General features: G+C 33.9%; 2 protein-coding genes and 1 long non-coding RNA gene across 3 annotated transcripts; 2 read left to right on the top strand and 1 right to left on the bottom strand.

Moving 5' to 3' along the window:
* Positions 1-4,462: 4,462 nt before the first annotated feature.
* Positions 4,463-6,070, bottom strand: LOC134244827 (uncharacterized). Its single transcript, XM_062727079.1, has 4 exons — positions 5,954-6,070; positions 5,659-5,754; positions 5,439-5,523; positions 4,463-5,145 (listed from the first exon to the last, which is right to left on the bottom strand). The coding sequence occupies exons 1-4, from the start codon at positions 6,044-6,046 to the stop codon at positions 4,463-4,465; spliced, it is 957 nt and encodes a 318-aa protein (XP_062583063.1). The 5' UTR covers positions 6,047-6,070.
* A 3,026-nt stretch (positions 6,071-9,096) lies between these two features.
* LOC134244828 (G patch domain-containing protein 3-like) lies at positions 9,097-12,803 on the top strand. The gene is made up of 5 exons (XM_062727081.1): positions 9,097-9,485; positions 9,868-10,364; positions 10,611-10,785; positions 11,284-11,638; positions 11,851-12,803. The coding sequence occupies exons 1-5, from the start codon at positions 9,128-9,130 to the stop codon at positions 12,053-12,055; spliced, it is 1,590 nt and encodes a 529-aa protein (XP_062583065.1). The 5' UTR covers positions 9,097-9,127; the 3' UTR covers positions 12,056-12,803.
* Positions 12,804-19,169: 6,366 nt separating this feature from the next.
* Positions 19,170-20,795, top strand: LOC134244826 (uncharacterized). Its single transcript, XR_009987290.1, has 3 exons — positions 19,170-19,208; positions 19,481-19,493; positions 20,694-20,795. It is a non-coding gene; the product is annotated as an uncharacterized LOC134244826 (long non-coding RNA).
* The last annotated feature ends 120 nt before the right edge of the window (positions 20,796-20,915 follow it).

The following is a 20,915-nucleotide window of genomic DNA, read 5'->3' as shown; positions in this document are numbered from 1 at the left end:
GGTATTTCATAAAATTCTATGTTTTAAATATGGACTTTCATAAAATACCAGTTGAATTGTGCATCAAAAGACATGAAATTTAATTTCAAAGGCAATATTGACCTATAGCATGTTTAATTTGATTTTGTATTAGTTCATATCCAAAGAAACACCATCAGAAAAAATAAAATAAAAAAGAAAAAGAAAATTATTTCCCAACCTACCTACCCTATTTTTTTTTCAGGCTGGTAGCAGGAAACAAGCCTTTTTTGGCCTAAACATTTCAAGCTAGAAAACTGTCGAAGTTTACAGGTACCAAAAGTAAATAATGGAATATGGACATATCTTGGACGAAAAGCAAGAGACAATGACCTCAAACTACAAAACTCCAAGTAATCATATTGTTATCAGACATGATAAAGTGGTGGTGGTAATTAGTTTACTGCCTTTGCCATCACAGCAGTAGGTGTGTTTTCCTTCCTGTTACCCTTTATCTTACTGATAAGGTCAGCAGACTTGGTTGCAGTAGCTGGCAATGGGTTTAAAGTTGGCCTGAAGTGAGAAAATGTTTGGGCTGATTAGTCTAGGACAAACTGTTAAACAGTTTTGACCATATCCTAATTAGGCCAAAATGTCAGGTTACCCAAGCCTTGATTATAAAAGCTTGACAGCTTTGGTCTCTGTTATAGCCTAAAATAACTGGAAGGGATATCTCAGGCAACAAAGACAGTGTAATAAATTGTACTGTAATATACAGTCAATTCTCGAATTATCGCCATTCGATTCATCGCCATTTTCGCTATACCGCCATGATTTCCCAAGAACGTTTTTCCTGCTATATAAAATTCTCTTTATAACGCCAAATTCGCATACCGCCATCCGCCACCCTGTTTTCACAACAAACGTCCATTTTTAAGTGTCAATTATCTCGATATACCGCCACAGGTGCGTGTGGTCAGTGAAGCGCGGCTAATTGGTTGACACTATCCCTGCTGTAAATTATGCAAAGGCAGACCAGGTACATGCAATTAAGTAATTAAACAAGAACTAAATAAACAAAGATTTTAACATGAAGTGTTATAATAATTTTGTTTTCTTTTTGATAAAAATTATTTTGTCACGGCCTTGCCACGAAAGCGGTCGTTGTTAAAGTACGCCGATAACTATAAAATTTAGATGATCTCTGCTATAAACATTGCAAAGATTGCTGAAAAAATAACTATACGGTATAAATTGTGAATGTTTAATTAACAATAATTTATTCAAAAATTCATTTTACTTACTATCGGCAATATATCACGACGATCGACCCAGCATGTTTTTTTTTTTTCAATAGCAGAACTGCAGATTTAAATGCACACTCATGTACTTGTCTTCATTTCATAAGTGCACATTTTGTTTTAGCGAATTTGTATATTTAAAAAAAATTACTTGTAGTATTTTCAATCAGAAATATGTTTTTATATACAATACATGTACATGTAATAATAAGAAAAGAACGCTAAATGGTATTTCTAAGAACGGTAACTCTACTTGTTGTTTTCTAAAAGATGGGAAATTCAATTCATCGCCAAATTCGTTATACCGCCATGATTTCTAAATTACAAAAGGTGGCGGTTTATCGAGAATTAACTGTAATATGCTATATTAGGCAATTAAGCCTTCTTTCTTCTTTTTATTTACACTTAGATCAGATCTAGTATGCTAATAAACTAGACCAGGTCCAGAGCTATCTCTCAAAATTTTATTTCAAAAATGTTCCCTTTTGTACACAAATTACCAGGTCCAGTCCAAAGACTATTTCTACCTACGTAGCTATTAATAGCTACTTAGGTATTTAAACCTACCCAAAGTAGCTATTTTTACCTACTTTTTATCTTTTCTGCATTTTGCAGCCAAAAGACCAAACGGCGCAACATGGTGAGTACCATATTTTTTGATACAGTCACACAAATGATATATATGACAAAATTTTGGCCAAAAAATGATTTCTTCCTAATCGGCAATTTTACATTAGTTTCTATGCAAAAGTGATAACATACGAAGTAATCATTTTTTGGTCAAATTTTTGTCATATCCATCATCAGTGCGATTGTATCAAGAAATTTCGTGCTCACCATGTTGCGCCGTTCCTGCATTTGGCCACAAAATGCAAGTAAAGCAAAAAGTAGGTAAATGTAGTTACTTTGGGTAGCTTTAAATACCTAGGTAGCTATTAATAGCTACGAAGGTAGAAATAGTCTTTGGACTGGACCTGATTACCCACTTTATAAATATATAATAAAAAAGCCCACATACTTTTCATAACATTGTTTGCAAATAAAGATCTACATATTGAAAGGATTTGTACAAATTACATTCTACCAAATTTACCAGTTGAGAACAATAATTTGCATATTTAGGATTTGATTAAATATATTAAGGCTATTTTATTAGATAAATCAAAACTACGTAGCAATAAACTTTTTTCAAAGTTCCAATGTAGATTGCACCCTACAACACCAATATTTACTTCAAGACTAGAGTATCAGATAAAAGATAAAAATTGGGTTCCATATATTTTTTTTTAAATTTGAGTCTTCGAAACAATTTCTGCAGGCATTTCTTCCAGAAAAAAAGTACTGCGAGTAATATTATGATTAATATACTTAGCTGACATTTGTGCAGGTATACTATCACTGGGTCATTGAATCAACACCTCGATCTAGGTCAGTTGGGATGCAAACAAGGATTCCAGCCTTGTCGATGGTCAACCCCGTCTGTCACTCAGATTCAGTGTACCGTGATGAACACAGTGATGCCTGGGGTACTGCATGAAGGAGCTTCTTCGAAGTTGTCTAGAAATTGTGTTGTTGCAGAAGCACTGTGATAATGCAAGGAAAAGCATTTGGTACCAAGGCCTAGTTTGTGCACGAAGTCCTCACATCTGCACGTGCAAATTCTATCGGGGCGCGAAATAATAATATAAATTAAAATGTTAACGGTAAGACAATAAAAATCCGGGATGAAAGGTTTTTTGGAGCAAACAGACGCCGGATGGAGGTCCATGAGTCGTAACTTTTGTTTTGATATTGGTGGATATTTAAAAAATGGAACTTTGAAACTAAATTTAAAAAAAAAATAGAGTTTTTTTTTCTTTCAATTTATGAAAAATAAACAGCTACATGTAACGTTGGGCCCCCATGTTTGATTTCATAAATAAAAAAAAATCTTTCATATAAGTTTCGAAGTTCAATCTTTTTGCAATTCCTCTCCATTTCTTTTTTCTATAACTACAGTGTATATTATATATTTTAAATGTGTTGTAATATATCAGTTCAGACCATCCATGCATTTTTGTTTTCAAAATTATATCCTCTGATATGTTTCCGTGCTGCTGCGAGAAAATGGTTCCGAAAAGCGGACTCTCTCTCTCTCTCTCTCTCTCTCTTTTGCAAATTTTTCCATATTTCGTGTTTCTAAAGTATTATTCTGACAAAGACATGGAATTAAGATGTTCCCCTCAGTTGCATCATTTCATCCACGTCAGATAATGCCTAGACTTGTATCCGAACTTTGTTGTTGTTTTTTTCAAATATCAATGTTGTTCTTCTGTAACTTCTTTTTTCCTGTGTTCAATTTTTGGTCAGTCAGTTAAACAATCAAGAGTGCTTTAATTGCTTTTGTTTTTTTCAAATATCAATGTTTAAGATAAATCTTCTGTAACTTCTTTTTTCCTGTGTTCAATTTTTGGTCAGTCAGTTAAACAATTAAGAGTGCTTTAATTGCTTTTTCTTGAGCACTCAAATCAAACTAAATTGTGACAAAATTTTCTTCATACCCATGACTTTTCATGCCAACCATATTCAAGTTTTTGAATGGGGTCTGCGTTTCCTAAGGGGGAGGGGGCAAGGTCACGTTTTACTTGGTTTACAGATGTAGTCTATAAATAATAACTCTGCAAATTCCAGGGGGGAGGGGGGTCGGACCCTCGCTAGATCCGCGCATGCTGTTTATGAGGAGAGTAGCGTGTCAGAAGCCCTTGGCTATATGTGAAGGAAACCAGTTGTCCTTGAGAGATTCTGGAAGGACCCCATCTGACCTTTAAACTTAACAACATTACAAAATAGAACGTTTTAAAGGGGGGGGGCATTACATAAGTAAGCTCAAATCGGTTAACGATGTTGTCTGTCACAAAGAGCTTTATATTAAAACACTGATTAAAATTAAAATTTGTTGTGATTAAATTTAAAGATATACTCAGATTATTCCCATTGTCAAAGACAAAAGAAATATGTCCCCAAAGCCAGTGCATAACAAGTAAACTTGGAATAAAGCAAATCGACAAGATTTGATAGTTCTAAGAAGTCAGTCTTTTTATTCTCTATAGTCACAAAATTGGTAAAATTAAGCAAACTTTATACAGATGAATAAATAATGATATACAAATATATACACTGACAGTATGTTTACAATTTTGTCATAATTTAATTCATATGGTTTATCACCAAGGCCTCCAGACACCGCTTTCTTTGTTAGATCCGCCACTGGTTTCAAAAGAGGACGACTCTGAACCGGAAGAAGGAGAACCGGATTTCCTGACTAGACTTCCGTCACTCGATTCCTCACTGCTGGTAAACAATCGAACACGTAGATCCGGGGAAGTATTGAGGTTAATGTCGTATCTTCCGGACAAAAGCAGCTCCTCCGGAGTGATGTAGCCCTTTGTTAGAGCCGGTAGTCCAATGGGGGTAGAGGTCCTGATTGGTTTTATAGCACTAGCATCGACTGGGGTAGAGGTGAAGAGGGGTTTACAAGAATAATACATCGGGTTCCGTTCCGTTGATAAATTGTTGTGATGGCGCATTGGGCTATCAGGGCTTTTTACGCATTTCATGCCATTGTTGTCATCTGCAAAGATAAAAACACGAGAAGCAGACCCGCACATGACGCTACTTGATTCAATGACGTCATTGGTGTCAAAGTTGACGTCCATTATTTCCTTTTCTCCACTGTATCCACATTTGTATGCAGGTGTGCAGAAAAGAGGATCCGGATAAAAACTCGGGTGTGTGATGCCCTGCTGCAGATTTTCTGTGACGTTATTTCTTTTCATAGATCTGAAGGGATCCAAAGGGTTCCCTGGTTCTGGCGTGGCAATTCCCCAGTGATCCACGAAGCATTTACCTAATAATAAATAGATATTAAAATATTAAGGTTATATTTATTGCAATTTAATATGTAAAATTAAAGTTTATTCACATTTTAAATGACACCCTCGTCAACTTCATTTCTTACTCACAACTTGGTCAAGATGTTGATTCCATCAATGTACATAGCAAAGAGTTCCAATGGTCATCGTGAAATCTGTCCTTATGTTTGCGAATATTTAAATAGCATATGAAATATGAATATAAGTCAACATACACCTCAAAGAAGCGATTCTTTGGCATGAAAACACATGATAATGAAATTATTACCTATATTTTGCTGATGCATCTCAACCAAATGACCAATCGTCATTTCCAATATGTCTGCTTTTTCCATTTTCGCAAAACGTTTTTCCTGCAAAAATATCAAAATAAACGTAAATTAATGTCATATTTTAAATTAACACCAGGATAAAAAATATCTAAACGATTTTTTTTTTGTAAATACTGCAGATATCAAAAATTCCTTCAATGTATATAGAATACATACATCTTTGCCCGTTGCCCTCATTACGATATTCTTCAGCTGCACGAGACATTTGTTGATCCTGTCCCTTCTTCGCTTCTCAGTGATTGGTTTGCTGGCCTAAAAAAATATTTTAAAAAAAAATTTAAAACATGAATATAATTTTTTGTTAAAACATTCAACTTTCCAGAAATGTTTTGCATTAATTTATATGAGATACTTTGTGTATGGTGATTTAAAATTTTAACGAATGAACCGACATATAGCCGAGTTTAAACAAAATAATGCCCTCTACTAACTTTTACCATTCAAATCTTACCTTTTTGCCAACCATTGGAATGGCTCCATCCTTTATAGAAAAATGCCTCATCAACTTCCCACCAACTGATTTCTTTCCTCTTTGGACTTCCATTGTTTTCAAAGTGGAAACACAAGTGTGTATTGAATGAATGAATGTTTGCTTTCTGTGTAGAGAACAGTTGACTGTGATTTTTCAAGTGTTGGCTCGTCCTATTTATACTCTTATGAAGTATATTTCATAAGTACATTTCTTCGGAGTAGTATTTGTCACCTGTTACAGTACTTCTGATGTTGTTTCAAGGGCTGGCTGACCAGCTCGACACACTAATTACTAATTAATTTATGGATGGCTAACGATGTATTGTTTTTTGAATGATAACTGTACTCGTAGCATTAATCTCTGGTTTTCTTAAATGAATGTAATTAATATTTAGCTAATTTTTGAAGCATTTGTTTTCATATTAATTATCATCATGCATGTCTATATTATGTCTACGATAATTATTTTTAAAACAACCATATTAATCTTATAGAAACTTATTAAACCATATGAATTAAAGCTTTAAAAATACATCTTACCTCTTATTGCATGTAATTATCTGTAATTGCGCATATTATTCTGAATTTTAAAAAAATCCCGTACATTTATTGAAAAAAAAAATATGGAGAGATACGTCTGGCCTTCTTTGTAGATACATGTACAAAGCATTATAAGTATTGGTTGAAAATATTTATTAAAAGAGAGGAAATTAAACACAAATTTGTTAAAAAAAACTAGCGTTATATTAAATATTTTAAGAAATCAAAGCAGAGTAACACTGAAATGTAAAAAATAAAAAGGTATCTTAAGTGTTATGCAAGGCGAAATATTTTTGCCCATCTTAATTTGTTTTCAATGACGTGGTCAATGTTACACATCTCAAGTTGCGGGCTAAAATTAATTTTGAATTTAGTTTTCATATGTTCAAAAATCAACTGTTACACACTTTTTCTACATACATTACATTGTAACATGTACTTAACTAGAACTATATGTATGTTATAAAATAAACAAACACTTAAATTAATTTAAGGATGCAAAATTTTTTAACGTTACAATTGAATTATTCAACATTTTCCCAATTAATTATTATTTGAGAATGTTGCAAGGAAATACACGAAGTCCTAATTATAATAAAAAATATTTCTTAATCCTAGAATTTTAATCTGTGGGAAAAGATCTCAAGCAACACATTCTTGGTGAAGCATTATATTTATCTAATTATTATGCTGAGAACCCAAATGTATATAAATTTGAGAATCCGTTTAAAACCACAAATAAGAAACAGTTGATAAAAGTTTGTAAATGTATACAAAAGATTATCGAGAGAGTTTGCTCTCCTGGTTAAGGACAGATGATACAAACAAATTTTTTCTTTTAAAAAGATTAAAAATCATGTCACAAGTTTAGAAATGTGGATGGTTCTTAAAGAACTGTGAAAAAGACTTGGAAAATATTAGTAATATTTCAATGAAAAAACAAATATATACAAATCACATTCAGTAAAGGTTTACAGGTGAAAACAATTTTCAGAATAGGTTAACACAGTGCTAAAAGTGTAATATAAACTTAAGAAAAATATACCAAGCCAGGTGAATTTTATTAGGAAAAGCTAAATGGTAAAAATCAGCCTATGTGATATTGCTAATTTTTTGTCATTTTGATCTTCCCTCTTAAAATTCACCTGGTTTGGTATATTTTTCTAAGGTTTATATTACACTTTTAGCGCCAAGATAACATATTCTGAAATTTATTTTCATCTGTAAACCTTTACTGAATGTGATTTGTCTATATTTGTTTTTTTATTGAAATATTACTAATATTTTCCAAGTCTATTTCATTTTCCAGTTCTTTGTTTTACTTTTCTAAACTTGTGACATGATATTAAATCTTTTTCAAAGAAAAAATTTGTTTGTATCATCTGTCCTTAAAATTCTTTTTTCCCACGCAATGTGCATTGTCATAAGTATTTGTATTAATTATTGTTCTCTACAACTTTATAAGTTTTATGAGAATAAAGTCATTGTCATTGTCATTGTCAGCAGTACAGTCTAGGTGCTGTACATGTGCTCTGTTGTTTTTAATGTTGTTTTGGTAATTGCTCTCTCTCTCTCTTTCTTCATATCTAGTCGCAATGTCACAATTCATGTTTCATTTTTTACTGAAAATCAACCAGATAAAAACTGTTATAACAATTAATCAGCAATGGGAAACTGCATGATCGATATTTAATGATGTTAATAATTGCAAAGTAAGACAAAGGGTGAAGACACTGTTTTGAATGTTCAATTTATATTGAGTAGTAGAATAATTTACTGGTATTTGTCCACTCTCTACCATCGGCTCATACTATGTCTGAGAGAGGAACGAACGACAACTCTGCATAGGAGATTGGTATTTGTCCTGCTTGGGTCCAAGATGTAAACGGGACTATTTAATTAATTAATCTTTACGGAGCACAAGAAGGCCAGGATGTTGAATTCTTTAAAGAATAGAATTGTTTCTTAGTTATTTTCCCAAGAATTAAAACAAAATTTTAAAAATGTGTGTTAAAGTATAAAAAAGATCAAGAATGGTTTAGCGTGATGTCCATTTTATAAAACCGACAATAATCGATTGTGATTTTTTTCAAGAGGTATATAGGCCTATAAGTTCCCTAACTCCATAAGATGACCCTGTCAATTAACCAATTTACCGACCAAATTCCAATGCCCCATTTTAAACATCAATATAAAGTAGATAATTGGTACTTTCATTTATTATATAAAAATCCTCTGAATGACCCTGAGAGTTAAAGTACACATGTATTGGAAAACAGACTTTGTGAAACTGCAATGTGCTTTAATTTTGAAGAAAGTGAGTGAGTTTGAGCATCTTCAACAAATAATCAAAATATGAGTCACTCTTATTCTGAAACAGTTCTTTCATTATATAATGAAATAGATCAGAGGTTGGGGGCTATTCAGAATAATCAAATACAAGATCTTTTTTTTAAGAAATTCACAGCCGGGGCCAATAAGGCTCTAAGTCAGTAAGTGAGCTTTGTTCTTTAATCCGGAAAAAAGTACTTGGACCGTTCTACTTTTATATACATCAAACCGGAAGTTTAAATGTGAAAGTAAACAAGTTGGGGTTGTAAACAAAAAAGTTGTAATGAGTGACGAAAGAGATACAGTCTTTGTAATTATAAACAATATACCCCGTGATTATCGTTCCTCAGATCTCAGAAACTTCTTCTCCCAGTTTATAGAGACCAAGGGATTCAAATGTTTCCACTTCAGACATCGACCAGAGGTTCAACTGAAGAAACGTCACATAGACGATGGGGTCGTCGATAAAGATGAAACCCAAAGCAAATCATCTAATACGTGTTGTTGTGTTGCTAGAGTGTATACAGATAGATGTGATGAACTTTTGAAGATGTACCACAGAAAACATTGGCTAGACAGCAATGGAGAATCGATTTCCAAAGTGTGTCATATTTCTAAAGCCAAAATTCAACAGTCAGGAGGTAGGTATTTGAAAGAATTCTGATATAAATGAACACATTGTATTAAAGCTTTATTGATAAAGTAATTTCAAATTTTATTATTTACATCTCAACTTGTCTGGAAATGTCAGAAACTGACTCAGTGTCTTCCTACTCTAAGTGAACAGCCTGAAAATATGGTAGCATGATTTGTTCTGTTTAAAACTGTTATGATGTAACAATATTATCTGTCACATTATTCTTTTGAGCATCAGCCCATTTTGTTCATTATGATTTACAATTGTTTGTCTGGAATAATAATCTTATATGTTACACAAGACTTCAGTTAACAGCATTATGATTTTTTTTTTATATATTTAAGACTGGTGTTTTATAAATATTTCAATATATTCTTCACTTATAGATATGTCTTCAAAGTACAAGACAAGAGGAGAGCTGAAACAGATACCCAGTGACAGGGAAACTTTCACAGAAGCAGATTTAATGAAACTTCCAGAGCTACATCCCCCTGCTGCAATGCCAAATGGAAATGTGGGAACTCCAACATCTATTTTCATGGAAGCCATTAGACAGTGTAAACTTCCTCCCATTGTTATAAAGAAATTAGGACTGAAGTTTCCCAAAACCAGAGTAAACAACAGATATGGAAATGTTTCTTTTGATTATGGGGGTGAGAAAGAGGAGCCAAAATACGAAGAATCCGGCGAGGAAGCTGTGTTATCTGGTTGTGGACATAAACTTGTGAGTGAGGAAGACTTTGAAGAAAAAACTGACAGGTCAGATGAACAAAGTCAAAAGGTATACAAAAGAGTAACCAGAAAAGACCCAGAAACAAAGAAGAGAATGGAGATGAACATTGAAGAGGATATGATCCACAAGGAAGACAATGATTCTGAGCATGTAAGTGCGGCACTTATCAGGCAAAAATGTTGTGAATAATAAAAAAAAGGGAGAGCCAGTATTTTTTTTACATAGACCTTCATAAGTTCTTTATTCTTTCAAATATGAAATGGTTTATATAGCAAAAATCATCAAGCAGCAAAATAAAAAAAACAAAAAATGCTTGCAAATTCTAAGCACAGTTATCACAGGCACTTCGTACGATTCAGTAAATCTTAACGTTAAGTAAATGTAATCTTTCTTTAGGATGATGACAGTTGTGAGGAATGGGAGCGACATGAAGCACTGACAGACGACCCAACAAACCAGGAGAGAAACAAGGACCGGCTGTTTGAGGAGGAGATAGAGCTGAAGTGGGAGAAGGGGGGCAGTGGACTGGTCTTCTACACCGATGCCCAGTACTGGCAGGAGCAGGAAGGGGGTAAGACGGTTCAGTGGATTGCAATCAACAAGAGTGGAATGAAAGTTTGATGGTTATACAGTAGATCACTAAATTTTCCCAACACTTAATTTCACCAGATACAGTCAAATGGCACAAGAAGAAAAATCATGAACTCTGGTTTTTATTGATATAATTCTTACTGAAAAAATATATGTGAGAATGAAATTTTTCTGAGCAGACAATCTTGTGTAAACATTAAAAATTTCATACATAAGCCTTGAAAAAGGTATTTTATCAAGAAGTGTTGTTAATGTGGTGTTGGCAAGATTCCACTGGACTGAGTTACCAGTAAGAGTTATCATTCTTGGTTTGTAGTTTATTTTTTCTGGAACCTTTAAACATAGTACATGTATAAGAAAATGGAGACTTTCTAAATTTTGTACATGCAGCGGGGAAAAAAAATTCAAAACATTACAAATGAATAATAAATTGTGAGCAAAGCTTATTATTAATTGATGATGTCACTAATTTTTTCAGACTTTGATGAACAAACAACCGATGACTGGGATGTGGACATGAGTGTGTATTATGAAGACGGAGCGGGGGATAAGGATGCCAGAGATCATGTGACCATGAGGCAAGAAAAACGTAGGAGGGATGGTGAAGAGGCCACAGACAGGTTCACCGTGGGAATAGGGAGAAAAAGAAAACTCAGGGTTCCAAAGGAAGATCACAAAATAGGAAGATTTGAATCCCACACTAAAGGAGTAGGAAGGAAGATCCTAGAAAAGCAAGGCTGGCAGGAAGGAGAGGGATTAGGATCCTCTGTAAAAGGGATTGCAGAAGCATTGGAAAATGATGGACAAAATCCCAAAGACAGAAAAGGATTTGGGTAAATGTTATTTGATTTAAAAAAATCTACAATACTGCATTTTAAAGCTACTGTTTTATTTCTTCCTTCAGATTGGAATTTACTTTTTTCATCTCATAATACATGTTTTTTGTCTCAATGATCTGGGGCATCAGGATACTTTAGTATTAAAAACTTTTTAAAAATATCTGAATGATCAATCATTTTATTTACTCTTAATTTTCTGTCTTCAGATACAGAGGTGAGAAACTTGTCAGGCCAACAGGAAAATCTCAGCGAGCCGACAGAGAAGTGATAATTTCTACTGTGTATGATGATCACTCCAAAACCGACCCTCAGAATCCACTGCTGAGAAGAGGACACCATTATCACATCAAGTATAGGGACAAAGTGGACTTCACCAAACCACAGGAAAGTCAGGGATATATTGACAACTGAAGACAGGGATTGACAACTTAAGACAGAGCTATACTGACAACTGAAGGCAGGGCTATATTGACAACTGAAGGCAGGGCTATATTGACAAAGGGTACCATTATCACATCATATATGGACAAAGTGGACTTGACACCAAACCACAGGAATGTCAGGGTTATAGTGACAACTGAAGTCAGGGCTATATTGAAAACTGAGACCAGGGCTATACAAATGTAAACTATGTAAACAGAAGACAGCACTTTACTGACAACCAGAGTTGGGGCTATTTTGACCGCTTAAGTAAATGCCTTATAGTGTACATACCCACTACATGTTCCGGTACCAGGACAACTGCAGAGACTGGGCTATATTTGAAGCCAAAACATACTGACGTCCAAATGAATCCAAGATGAAAATGAAAACTTTATTATAAGTGAAAACTGGAGTTACTCTTATTATTGTTGTGAACAGGGAAAAAAGATGGAGACCTATATATAATGGCATAATTTTTTGACTACGATATGTTGCCAAACTCGTGAATTTTTATGAAAAAAGAACTTACACGTTTTTATTAAAATGATTTATTATCTGTGGAAGAGCATTATTTCCAAAACAAGATGTGCTGCAAACCAAGAAGAAAATTGTACATGTATTTATTTACTTGATTACTAGTATCCAAATAAAATTTTGAGTAAGTTTGTAAGGAACCAAGACCAAACCCCAAAGAGTTATTTTTTTTTTTTTATTTCATCACATACTTGATATGTTCTACAGTCTTCAACCAGGCTTTATTGTTGATCTAAGATGAAATAAATCTGTAATATACATCGAAATACTATTGTTATGAAGAGAATTCTGCTGCAGAGTGGTAAATGATAGTTTAGTGATAATTTTTGTTCTTTTCACAGAATGGAGAGTTTGCAGCCGCTAACCTTTATGTTATATCTCAGATGTTGTATAGCTGTAACCACATACAGTTACTGTCAAATACATATTTTCATGGGGTCAGATTTTCTTGGTTTGGGAAGAAAATCCATTGGGATTTCACTTTGTGGATGAAGAATGGTTGAGTTTGAAATGCTTAACATTTCGTGGTGGACATGCATTCACAGGTCTCCTCATACCTCAAAATCAAGGAAAAATTGAACCCCAATGAAAATTTGTGATTGTGAGTAGTTCAAGACTAATAAGAGGAAGACATCTGCAATTTGGGAAGGCACTGGTCAAAGGTAACTTGAAAGTAGAAAGTTAAGACTAATGTAATGTAATACTTAAGGGATAAAACATAAATGGACAGTTTGTGGTGATAAGAATTTTCCTGTAAAATTTGAATGAAGTCACTTATTAAGATGCCAGGCTTTAAATACCATCGCAGTGCAATAACATTTTCTAACCTAAAGTCTTTGTAATGATTTTGAGGTCAAAAGGTCAAGGGTAATAAATTTTGTGTGTTTTGCTTAACACTTTCATTTCGCAGGATATCTCATAAAGCTTTTGCAGTAAAATTTTATACTACGTCTTCATCATAATGATTCAAGGAACAACCTTATTCATTTTTAGGTCAAAGGTCAGGGTCATAAATTCAAATATTCTGTGTGTGAGTAAATCTTTCATTTCTGAGTGATACCACAAGGAGCTTTTAAGCTTTAAAAATGAAATTTTTATACTTTTACTCCCTTTGGCCCAACCTTTTCCCCTTTCCTTTGAACCCCTCTAGATCTGTGCATGCTCTTCTTTTTCCTATAAGCTGGGTACACAGATTCTCTGAATAGCTTAATTGCTTATCCTGATTTTGTGCCACATGAGAGATCAACATAAGAGTCTAAAGGCATTTTTGTGAAACCATAACTAAGAAGTGAAGAAATATTTTAAGGTTAAAAAGTACTTCAGACATTCTATAATTTAAATGAGACACAGCATTTAAAAAAGTCTTGTCTTGGGCCAAATTATCTGTGACACCAAAATAATTTTTTTTTTCTCCAATCATTCTTCATTTATGCAGCAAAAAGGCTTCTTCCTAAGGCCATAGGGAATTGCTGTATATTTCATTGCAAAAACTCAAAAAAGCTTCTTTAGATATCACATGGAAATGAGTGTAAGGACAGACAGAAATACAGACAGACATATCCATGAGGGAGAGACACAAACTTCAATTAATACACCCCAGTTTGTGAAAGGGGGGGGGGGGCAAAAAAGTGATTGATGTAAAAATATTATAGTACACAGTGAGTCTTGATTTTGATCACATATTATATACACAGCACTTCCGTTAAAAGTAGCAGTCCCAGAATAAAGAAACTAAATAAAGCCTGTAAATTATTTTCCTAGCTCTACATTATGCAGGTGTCGCTATTGACAACGACATCCGGGTGGGGTGGGGTGGAGGGTTGGCTGGTGGTGGGGGCATAGCTAATGACGACTGATCAAGTAAACAAAGTGAGAGAGGCGGTGATGGGAGTGGGGTAGCGATATTTAATTGTTGCTGTTCAAATGTTTCAAAGGATAAATCGTATTGTGCTGCTACAATTCCTTTTTTTTTTGAGGGGAGGGTGCTCCATAATTTCTGACATTCATCAGTTGCGTGTATCTTATATTGTAACATACATTTAATAGCAAACACAAATTGACAACTTAAAAAAAACTTTTTGTTACCGTTATTCAAAAAAAAAAGTATTATATAAACATATAAAAAAAATTATCATCAAAATCGTTAAGATATAGATCCCTTGTAAAAACATGATGAACATGTTCTTTTTGTATGTTTTAGAGGACTATTTTATTAATTCATTTACATGTACTGGGTGTTCGTTTATTTATTTTTTATTTTATTATTTATTTATAAATCTATTTTATAAATTATTAATTGCAATGAATAAATCTTTTAAAGTGATATGATAGGAGTATATTGATCAGTAATTTTAAGTTTGAAAAATATATGTATGTGTTAAAAATGTCTTTCATGAGAAAAGGCTTGCTATAATCCACGGTGTAGTACCTAAACGGTTGCTATCAGAAAAAATTGCGCGTTCTTTACTGCTATCCGAAAGTTGAGCGGTTGCTAGTGGAAAAAAATGGACGAAATTGTAAGTATTTTTCTTCGCTGGCTTAACAAAATGGTCAAGAATTCAATTATTAAAGTTTAGCTGCTTGGTATTTCATCCTTACGGAACGCAACATACCTTTTAAAACTAACATGTATATTTAGAATTTTAATGAATTAAAGGATTGCTGATATACAAGACGAAAACTGTCGAAAGCGTTGGACACATTTACGTGCACTTAAGAAATATATTGAAATTGCGTCAAAATTTTTAGATATTTGATAAAAGTGAATCGACAGTTCTTTGTGTATTTGTTAGTATTATTGGTTATTTGATAACATTGCCCGCTTTGATGGGTTTCTTAAAATCTAGAGCGTTTTTTAGGAGAAACTTATGTTACGGCTACTATTAGACAACAGCACCGGTTACTATTTGAAAAGGTTTAAGTTTTCAAATTTTATGAAATCACATCCTCAATTTACATCTGATATGCAATTATAGTTAAGGAAATTATATTCTAAATGTTCCTTCTATATTCTTTCTAAATGATTGACTTGCCGTGTATGTTACTTTCGATTTATGTTTATATGTATAATGTGAAAAGTAGAGTTTCTATGTACATGTACACTAAACACATATGCGTCGGAACGGGGAGGGGGGGGGGGGGCTTAGCCTTCCCACTTTTTTTGCAAAGATACATATATATTATATACATAATATAGCCTAATAGGCATTGAAAACTGGGAAGAATCTATGTTTTATTTGTTTAGCCGTTTAGCCCCCCCCCTTTCAATTTGCTTCCGACGCCTATGGTACATGCACAAACAAAACTGTTAGCATTAATTCATGTGACCATTGAATTTATTATATTCCAACCGTGTAATTATGCCTGATTGATAAAATGCATGGGTTTTCAAGGTTTGTGGATTGATAACATTTTGTTATCCACGAAAAATCAGTTTTAGTCAAATTGATTAAAAAAACCCCACAATTTGGAATTCAAAAAATCATAATTATCGAACCACAAACCACGGGAGATTCTTTTTTCTGAAAGTTTACTTAGCCTACCTATCCAAACATAAACCTACAGATTTTTAATCTCGATCTGATAAAAAAATATCTTAATTGAAAAATGAATAAACCTCACATAAAGTTTTGTCCAACGTCGATAATTACTCCAGACAGTAAAGTTCACAATGTACATAAGAGCAAAACGTAGACAATAAATAAATGTATTTACATATGAGCTTACATTATCGTCCACGTTTTGTGTACGTAGGATGTTCATATGATGTACATATTCGTTTAAGGAAAAGGGGTGGGGGGGTTGCCCCTCTTTCCCCTTTTTTGTAAAGAAAATTTTCTGCAAATAAAAAAAATGCTGTAGTATTGTCAAACATTCCAAAAGTCCAAAAATTATGAATTTATTGAAAATATGTCGTCTATCTTAAAAACCCTTCTTTCTTTTTGGGCGGGGTGGGGGGACTGGGGCTTGTCTTTTTTTACCTAGATAAGTTAAAGAACTCGTGAAAATCTTAATAGGGCGAGGGGGTCGATGTTTTGAATATTGCGTGTATACATTCGAGTAACAGGCATGTCCGCCCCCCCCCCCCCCAATTTTGTTCCAAGCATAACCTTTACTTTTTAAAATGTTTATTGAAAGGCCTGTTGACTTTCTTCCGAGCTAACTTCCCCTCCCCCCTCCCCTACACACACACCCTTTTTATTTCAGTAAAATCAAAGAAAGATAGCTAGGCGCTAGCGCGTGAAAAAAAATGTCACTGAAAGAGGTTCGACAATTTCCCTTTTTTTCCATGTCAGTTCTTTTACAGATTTGAACTTTTCTGTATGTTACTTTCGATTTATGTTTATATGTATAATGTGAAAAGTAGAGTTTCTATGTACATGTACACTAAACACATATGCGTCGGAACGGGGAGGGGGGGGGCTTAGCCTTCCCACTTTTTTTGCAAAGATACATATATATTATATACATAATATAGCCTAATAGGCATTGAAAACTGGGAATAATCTGTTTTATTTGTTTAGCCGTTTAGCCCCCCCCCTTTCAATTTGCTTCCGACGCCTATGGTACATGCACAAACAAAACTGTTAGCATTAATTCATGTGACCATTGAATTTATTATATTCCAACCGTGTAATTATGCCTGATTGATAAAATGCATGGGTTTTCAAGGTTTGTGGATTGATAACATTTTGTTATCCACGAAAAATCAGTTTTAGTCAAATTGATTAAAAAAACCCCACAATTTGGAATTCAAAAAATCATAATTATCGAACCACAAACCACGGGAGATTCTTTTTTCTGAAAGTTTACTTAGCCTACCTATCCAAACATAAACCTACAGATTTTTAATCTCGATCTGATAAAAAAATATCTTAATTGAAAAATGAATAAACCTCACATAAAGTTTTGTCCAACGTCGATAATTACTCCAGACAGTAAAGTTCACAATGTACATAAGAGCAAAACGTAGACAATAAATAAATGTATTTACATATGAGCTTACATTATCGTCCACGTTTTGTGTACGTAGGATGTTCATATGATGTACATATTCGTTTAAGGAAAAGGGGTGGGGGGGGGGGGGGTTGCCCCTCTTTCCCCTTTTTTGTAAAGAAAATTTTCTGCAAATAAAAAAAATGCTGTAGTATTGTCAAACATTCCAAAAGTCCAAAAATTATGAATTTATTGAAAATATGTCGTCTATCTTAAAAACCCTTCTTTCTTTTTGGGCGGGGTGGGGGGACTGGGGCTTGTCTTTTTTTACCTAGATAAATTAAAGAACTCGTGAAAATCTTAATAGGGCGAGGGGGTCGATGTTTTGAATATTGCGTGTATACATTCGAGTAACAGGCATGTCCGCCCCCCCCCCCCCAATTTTGTTCCAAGCATAACCTTTACTTTTTAAAATGTTTATTGAAAGGCCTGTTGACTTTCTTCCGAGCTAACTTCCCCTCCCCCCTCCCCTACACACACACCCTTTTTATTTCAGTAAAATCAAAGAAAGATAGCTAGGCGCTAGCGCGTGAAAAAAAATGTCACTGAAAGAGGTTCGACAATTTCCCTTTTTTTCCATGTCAGTTCTTTTACAGATTTGAACTTTTCTGCCCCCCCCCCCCCCTCCCCCGCCTCCGCCTTTCAAATTCGAAGTTACGTCCCTGAGTTAAGTTGGTAAAAGTCCATTGCATATAAAATAGAAATCGTATTTCACATGCTATTTAGGATATTTAACATGTATATTTCAGGCATTTGCTACCATAAGTTTATTTTAATATTTAATTGATGGAAATAAGAGTAATTTTCAAATAGCAACCGATGAGATGTTTTCAGTTTATAGCCGGTGCAATATATGCTAAGACTCTGATAGCAACCGTAACTTTAAAAAATCGTGTTTCATCCAAAAATTTCTTTCAAAATACACTTTTAAATATTTTTAATCATTTGTAAGTATTATATTATAGATTGACGCATCTTCACATACCACAATTAACACAATCTGAATAATAGAAGATTAAAAAAAACATGAAAACTGTGTGTGTATGGACTTGATATTTGATACAGGCTTCGGAGATTTTACTAATTCTAAATTATTAGAGGACTATTCTGCAAAGTACACATGGCAACAATTATAGAAATGCCTTACTTGTTCCGTGCACCTGGTTTTTTTAATGGCTATATTGATTTGGGGTCACGATTTCACAGTTTTACAACTTGTTCCAAGAGGCTCCAACATATTTATTTCAGATAGCAGCCGTACAAATTTCGAATAGCAACACTGAACGCTATTTTGTTCTGATAGCAACCGTTTAGGTACTACACCGTGTAATCGATTTGTGGTAAAATGTCACAATTTAAGCGTGTCGATAAATTTAACAAAGCTTTAGTAGTACAGTAAAACTCGATTATGACAAAGTCACTGGAATTTAACCTCATGTCCGTAATTTGATATATCCATGTACGGAATTAGTAAAATTCATGTAGCCGGGAATCCAAGATAACTTTGCCATATCTGTAATTTTGAATTATCCAATCCGTGTTCGCGCGATTTTTACTGTATTCGTTACATATATCGTTACATATAGAAAACTCTCTTGAAGTTACAATCAGGGTCCAGTGGCGGATTTAAGGGGGGGCGCGCCCCCTAAAATTTTCCAAAGTTTACGTAAATCACAGTTTCCATTAGAAAATGTAAATATGTCTACTTGGTAGACCTCATTTTAACCCTACAAAATCTCTAGAACCCAGGAGCTTCCGGGGGCTTCGCCCCCTCGGCCCCCACCAGGGCTTTGCCCTGGACCCACTGGGGGCCTCAAGGCGGCCCCCAGACCCCTTGCCTAGTTGGGGCCCCCTCTAACTTCAATTCCTGGATCCGCGCCTGAGGTCCGATCCTTTCGTTTGTTATTAAGGGGGGACCTATGTCCGAAAAGTCTTTGTGTGAAATTTTCAAAATTTTGATATTTCTTTCCTGACCACTTGCTCTTAATTTTTAGATATTAAAAATAATACCTTTATATGCTTATTTTTACATAGGAGCACGTGCAAAAACAGTGTAAAATGCTAAAAATAGATTATTTTCAGACATTCCTGTTCTACACCAAATATGCGTTAAAAAGAACCAAAAATGTAAAATCACATTCGAAATCAACATGTATTCAATTTATATGACTTGTATCTTTAAAATGAAGGCAAATTCATTGAAATTTATTTCGCATTAAAAATTATAAAGGCGCACAATGTAAGTATCACCCCGTTTTTCTTGTCGTATTTTTCACAATTCCGTCATACATAACAGGTAATATCTTAAAAAGTCTTTGTGTGAAAATGTCGTAATTCATATTTTTTGAAAGAAACGACTCATCTCTTTATTTTAACAAAGAAAAAAATATACCTTTATGATAAAATAAACAAGAAATATGACATTTTCTTTTATTTTCGTACTCTTGTGTCATACATTTTGACCTTTCTGCACTAAAATAAAGGTAAGTAAGCAATGACAAACAACTGAAAATAAAACTATTTTGCGAAAAACGAGTATTTTGTTTTGATTTAGAAACCATTCAAACAAATTAATTCTTTTCTTCTTCATTCTTATCATCCCTCCCCCCTATTTCCCCGTCAACAACCAACACCTGTTAGAACCTAGGAATGACTTTATCTAATAAAATCTACATGTACTACAAATCAGTAAGCAAATATACGTACAAGCACATTTCTGAATTCTTTCTTAGTTTTATCCAGAAAATATAATTAATGGTAAACATAAAATTAAACATATTTCCCTGATTTAAGCCCTTTCTTTGCTGAATTTTATGTTAAATCTTTTTGCACTTGTATATCAGCAAAACATCGAGGTATTTCTTCAAAACTTAAATTACTATGAATTATCTACCAAAGGAAGGGAATTCTAATAATAAACTCCATAAATCAAATAAAACTGTTATTAATCATGAACAAATTTTCTTTTTGTAAATTGTGTATGTTATTGATTAATAACAATGTTATGCCTTTATCACTATTGCAAAAGTCAACAGGTAAAAAACAAACGTCGCTATTGTGACGTCACATAACGCTGCTTTGACGTAGAACGACATAGGTCCCCCCTTAAGCAATAAGACTGCATCTTGCTTACTTGCAATCCTTTCTAACGTGAGTTTTCATTGGCTTACGTCATTACGATTGTGATATCACGTTTCTAGTAGACTTATGTTGTGTTGTGGTTACGTCTCATATCCACGACAATTGTTGAATAGATCGGACGATTTTATTTTCTCTCCCAATTTTCTGCAAAGTTTACCCAACTGAGCGAAGTAATGAT

This window comes from Saccostrea cucullata, unplaced genomic scaffold, assembly GCF_032062105.1.
Source record: "Saccostrea cucullata isolate Sc308-1 unplaced genomic scaffold, CSIRO_AGI_Scuc_v1 ctg2698, whole genome shotgun sequence".
Lineage (NCBI taxonomy): Eukaryota > Metazoa > Mollusca > Bivalvia > Ostreida > Ostreidae > Saccostrea > Saccostrea cuccullata.
Note: the sequence above shows the minus strand (reverse complement) of the source record. Positions and strands in the feature narration are given on the sequence as shown.